Genomic DNA, 4770 nt, shown 5'->3' with positions numbered 1-4770 from the left:
AAAAAAAAAAAAAAAAAAAAGGATATTTTAATTGTTCTACTTTTACAGAAGAAATACAGGACCATGACCTTATGCCATGGCACCAAGAAAACCAAAATGACCTTGAAGTTTACAAAGATGTCAGCAAATTTTCCCTTGGATATAATTTTAATTTATGCAAAAGTATTGTTTCTTTAACACAAAGGTACAATAAGTTTGGCTCATATTGTAAAAGCTTGAAATCTCTTTTAGGTTTTGTTATCCTGAAAGGAAGATATGCAGAAAAGGATTCTGATGACTTTGGTGGATATGGCAAGTCATGTCTCTGCATTAAGCATGACAAAACTCTTATCAGAATTAAATACCAGAAATATGTTAACCCCAGTAACACTAAATCACAGCTCAATGACTGTCAGAAAATGTATACAGGAGAGAAGCCATATGAATACAGTGAGTGTGGGAGAACCTTCTTCAGGAAAGCACAGCTCATTAGACATAAAAAAAACGAAAGAGTAGAGAAACCCCATGGATGTAATGAGTGTGAGAAAGTCTTCTCCAAAAAGTGCCTGCTCAGAGTACATCAGCGATCTCACACTGGAGAGAAACCCTGTAGATGCAGTGTATGTGGGAAAGCCTTTTCCCAAAAATCATATCTCACTGTACACCAGAGACTTCATACAGGAGAGAAGCCATATGAATGCAGTGAGTGTGGCAAAGCCTTCCACAGGAAATCACATCTCCTTATACATCAAAGAACTGAAAGAGGAGACAAACCCCATGGATGCAATGAATGTGGAAAAACCTTCATGAAGAAGAGTCAGCTTACTCAACATCAGCGAACTCATACAGGAGAGAAGCCTTATGAATGCACTGAATGTGGAAAAGCCTTTTCCCGAAAGTCCCAACTCACTCTACACCAGAGAGTTCATACAGGAGAGAAGCCATATGAATGCAGTGAGTGTGGCAAAGCCTTTTACAAGAAATCACATCTCCTTAGACATCAAAGAACCGAAAGAGGAGAGAAACCCCATGGATGCAATGAATGTGGAAAAACCTTCATGAAGAAGAGTCATCTTACTCAACATCAGCGAACTCATACAGGAGAAAAACCGTATGAATGCACTGAATGTGGGAAAGCCTTTTCCCAAAGGGCAAGTCTCAGTGTACACCAGAGACGTCATAGAGGAGAGAAACCATATGAATGCAGTGAGTGTGGGAAAGCCTTCCTCAGGAAAGCAGATCTTCATGGACATCAAAGAACTGAAAGAGGAGAAAAACCCCATGGATGCGATGAATGTGGAAAAACATTTGGTAGGAAGTTTCAGCTCACTGAACATCAGAGAACACACACAGGAGAGAAACCCTACAAATGTAATGAGTGCAACAAAGCCTTTACACGCAAGTCAGCGCTCACTAAACATCTGCGAACTCATACTGGGTAGTGACCTTGTTCATGCAGTGAATGTGGTAAAGCCTTTGCCCACAAGTCAGTCCTTATTGAACTTAAGAAAATTCACATGAGGGAAAGCTAAAAATTCACTGAAAATAGAGAAACCTTTCTTAGGGAGTCATACCTTTTCATGTATATTCATACATGAATAAGAAAATTTTAAGAAGAAAATTTTATGAACACAGTTCCTGTAGAAATGCCTTCTTCAGGTATCCAGCCCTTATTAAACATCAGTGAGCTCCTAGGGGGTAGAAACGTAGTTAATTTTGGAACAGATTTTTCCAAGAAGTCCAGTCTTAGTAGGTAATCAGGAATTTGAACAGAGAATAAGTCTTGCAAATTAAGTCAGTGTGATCCCTTCAGTAATAATTTATGCCTTAAATGTTACAGATGTTATGCAGGAAAAAAATCCTGTGATAGCAGAAAGGTGGCAAAGTCTTAAGCTAGATTCTTTCAACCATTATATGTCAAAGAGCTCAATTGGGGAAAAGACACTGAATGCAGAAGTTGAAGAGGACACGCTTATGAGAAGTTAGATTTATTAAACTTCAGTGCAATGATTTTGGTTAGAAATGCATCTATTATGGGGAAGCCTTAGCCTGAAGGTGATATCTCAATTGGTATCAATTCTTAGAAGAATATTCAGAAAATGGTGTGTGGTGATTTCAGTGCGAAATTGTACTTCACCATTTGTCAGATAAAGCACGTTTAGAGACAGTAGATATAGAAAATACTTTTAGTAAAAAGTGGGAGAATTTATTATACAAAGGAGAATTGCTTAAAAGCAAGAAATAAAGGAAATTCATTAAACTAACTTATGTATTGCACTTTTATACTTTGGGAGTCTTGGAGAGACTCCTTTAATCAATAAACTCTTAAACACCAGCATTTGTATTACATAATGAAAGCCCATGAATACAATGTATGTGGAAGTACAACTATGTTAGTTTTTTAAGGCCTCTGTACCTAACTACCACAAATTTGCTATCTTGTAACGACAAAGAGTTATTATGTTACAGTTCTGGAGCTTTGCAGTTCAATATCGAGTGAATGGACTTAAATTGTTGGCAGAACTGTTATTTATTTTTGGAGGCTGTAGGGGAGAGTCTCTTTCCTCCCTTCCAGCTTCTAGAAGCTGTTCGAGTTCTATGGTGTGTGGCCTTAAAGTAGTCAGTCAGCTACTGTATCACTGACACTGATTCTTCTGCATCCATCTTATGTTTAAGGACTCTTGTGGTTACACTGGAAACATTCAGGTAAACCAAGATAATCTCACTGTCTTAAAATTATGTAACAACCATAATATCTGTTAAGTTAAATTCCCTTTACCAGTGTAACATATTCACTGGTTCTTGAAGATTAGGATATGGAACATCTTTGGGAGGCCATTATTCTGCCTGCACAATATCATTGGATGTCAGAGAATTCACACTGTGATAAACTCTCACCTAACTATTAAGTAAATTTGGTAAAGCATGTTACCTGATAAGTACTTATCTATAATGATTATGATCCAAATTTATTAACATGCTATTCCATAATTAGGGACTCTTAGACTGGGATTGTTATATGTGTGCACAGTGGGATGCATTTTAAATATTTGAATCAAATTATCAGCACTGGAAAAGAACCTTAAATATCTTAAAAGAACATAAGATTCATGTTACCTGAAGTGTTTTCAGACACTTTTATTTATTCTAAAATTGTATAGATTTACATATTTTATATATGGAATGTATTTGACATGATGTATTTAGATATTGAGTAATATTTTTTCTGTTCAGTTCCCACAATCCCTTTTTCTTTAAGTTCCACTTCCATATATGTATATATATTTCCACTTACCTCAAATGTCTTTTAAAAATACACAAAATATATGAATGAACTTTTTCATATATTGGTAAATAGGGAAATTCTGACAGCTTTTCCTGAAAGAAAGAAAAATGAAATGAGCAAGAATCTTCCAATCATTATATGCTATGATTGTCCCAGCTTACTGCCTTTAGAAAACTTCCGATCTGCAGTATAGAGAGTAAAAGCCCGAACAGATTTCAGCTGTCTCTCTGAATTGAGATAAAAGTTAGAGTATGAGAAATTTAACGTTGCCTAAATATATGGATCTGATTACTGAAGAAGAGGTTTACTGTGACAGAATTCTAGAGCGTTTCTTCACAAGCCTTTCTGTAAGACATAATTCAGCACATATATCTAAGAAACCTGTTTTTCTGACTTGAGAAGGAACCATTAGAAATAAAAAGAAAAATTCTTGGCAGTCATACAAGGTTGGGAATAATTTGTGCTTCTATGAACTAATCTGGAAGTGCCTCCTAACATTTGGAGAATTGGCAGTATTTTTGAGTTGGAGTCTCACTCTGTCACCTAGATTACAGTGCAGTGGCACACTCCCAGCCACCACAACCTTGACCTGCTGGGCTCCAGTGATACTTCCACATCAGCCTTACAAATAGCTGGAACAACGGGCATGCACTAAGCCGCCTGGCTAATTTTGGATTTATTGTAGAGACAAGGTCTCGACAAGTTGCCTGGGTGGGTCTTGAGCCTGCAGGCTAAGGCAATTCACTTGCCTCAGCCTCCACAAGTGCTGGGATTACAGGCTGAGCCACTGAACCCGCCTGCAGTTGGTTTTTGTTTTGTTTTGTTTTGTTTTTGAGTTGGAGTCTCACCCTGTCAGCCAGACTGGAGTGCAGTGGCTGCTTCCGGCCACTGCAGCCTCTACCTGCTGGACTCCAGTGATCCTTCTGCCTCAGCCTTCCAAGTAGCTGGAACTACAGGTGCATGCTACCATACCCGGCTAATTTTTTGATTTATTGTAGAGAAGAGGTCTCGCCAAGTTGCCCAGGTGGGTCTCAAACCTGCGGGCTCAGGCAATCCATTCACCTCAGCCTCCCAAAGCGCGGGATTACAGGCTGAGCCACCGAGCCCGGCTTGCAGTTGGTTTTTAAAAGAGTGTTTTCTTAGTGGGTGGCTCATATTAACTGGAGACTAAAGTCTGCTTTGAAGCCTCATCACAAAGCATCCATGCAGGCCACTGTAAGACCAAATTTTCCAAGTTTATTTAGTAAATTCCCAGAGTGACCAATAATTAAAGGAATGGAAAGCAATTTGTTAGTCAATAATGTAAAATTTAGTAGGTCTGGAATCTAATTAAAACCTAGGTGCAGAGTTCCAGCCTCAGGAGAGCAGGGCCTGAGTTGGGGGGAGGGAATGAGAAAGAAAGATAAAGAACAGTGGGATTGGGAGGACTCTTTCCTAAATAGGTGAGAGCAATTTTATTCTCACAGCATGCCCTTTCTATAAGGCCAAACCACACAAACAAGAAA

At 38.5% G+C, this 4770-nt stretch overlaps 1 protein-coding gene across 1 annotated transcript; it reads left to right on the top strand.

Moving 5' to 3' along the window:
* The first annotated feature begins 71 nt into the window (after positions 1–71).
* Positions 72–1421, top strand: LOC110595037 (zinc finger protein OZF-like). The gene has a single exon (XM_021709437.1). The coding sequence runs from the start codon at positions 72–74 to the stop codon at positions 1419–1421; it is 1350 nt and encodes a 449-aa protein (XP_021565112.1).
* The last annotated feature ends 3349 nt before the right edge of the window (positions 1422–4770 follow it).

This window comes from Carlito syrichta, unplaced genomic scaffold (assembly GCF_000164805.1).
Source record: "Carlito syrichta isolate Samal-C Ts95f unplaced genomic scaffold, Tarsius_syrichta-2.0.1 Scaffold229095, whole genome shotgun sequence".
In the NCBI taxonomy this organism is placed as follows: Eukaryota; Metazoa; Chordata; class Mammalia; order Primates; family Tarsiidae; genus Carlito; species Carlito syrichta.
The sequence above is the reverse complement of the archived record's forward strand: the minus strand, read 5'-3'. Positions and strand labels throughout refer to the sequence as shown.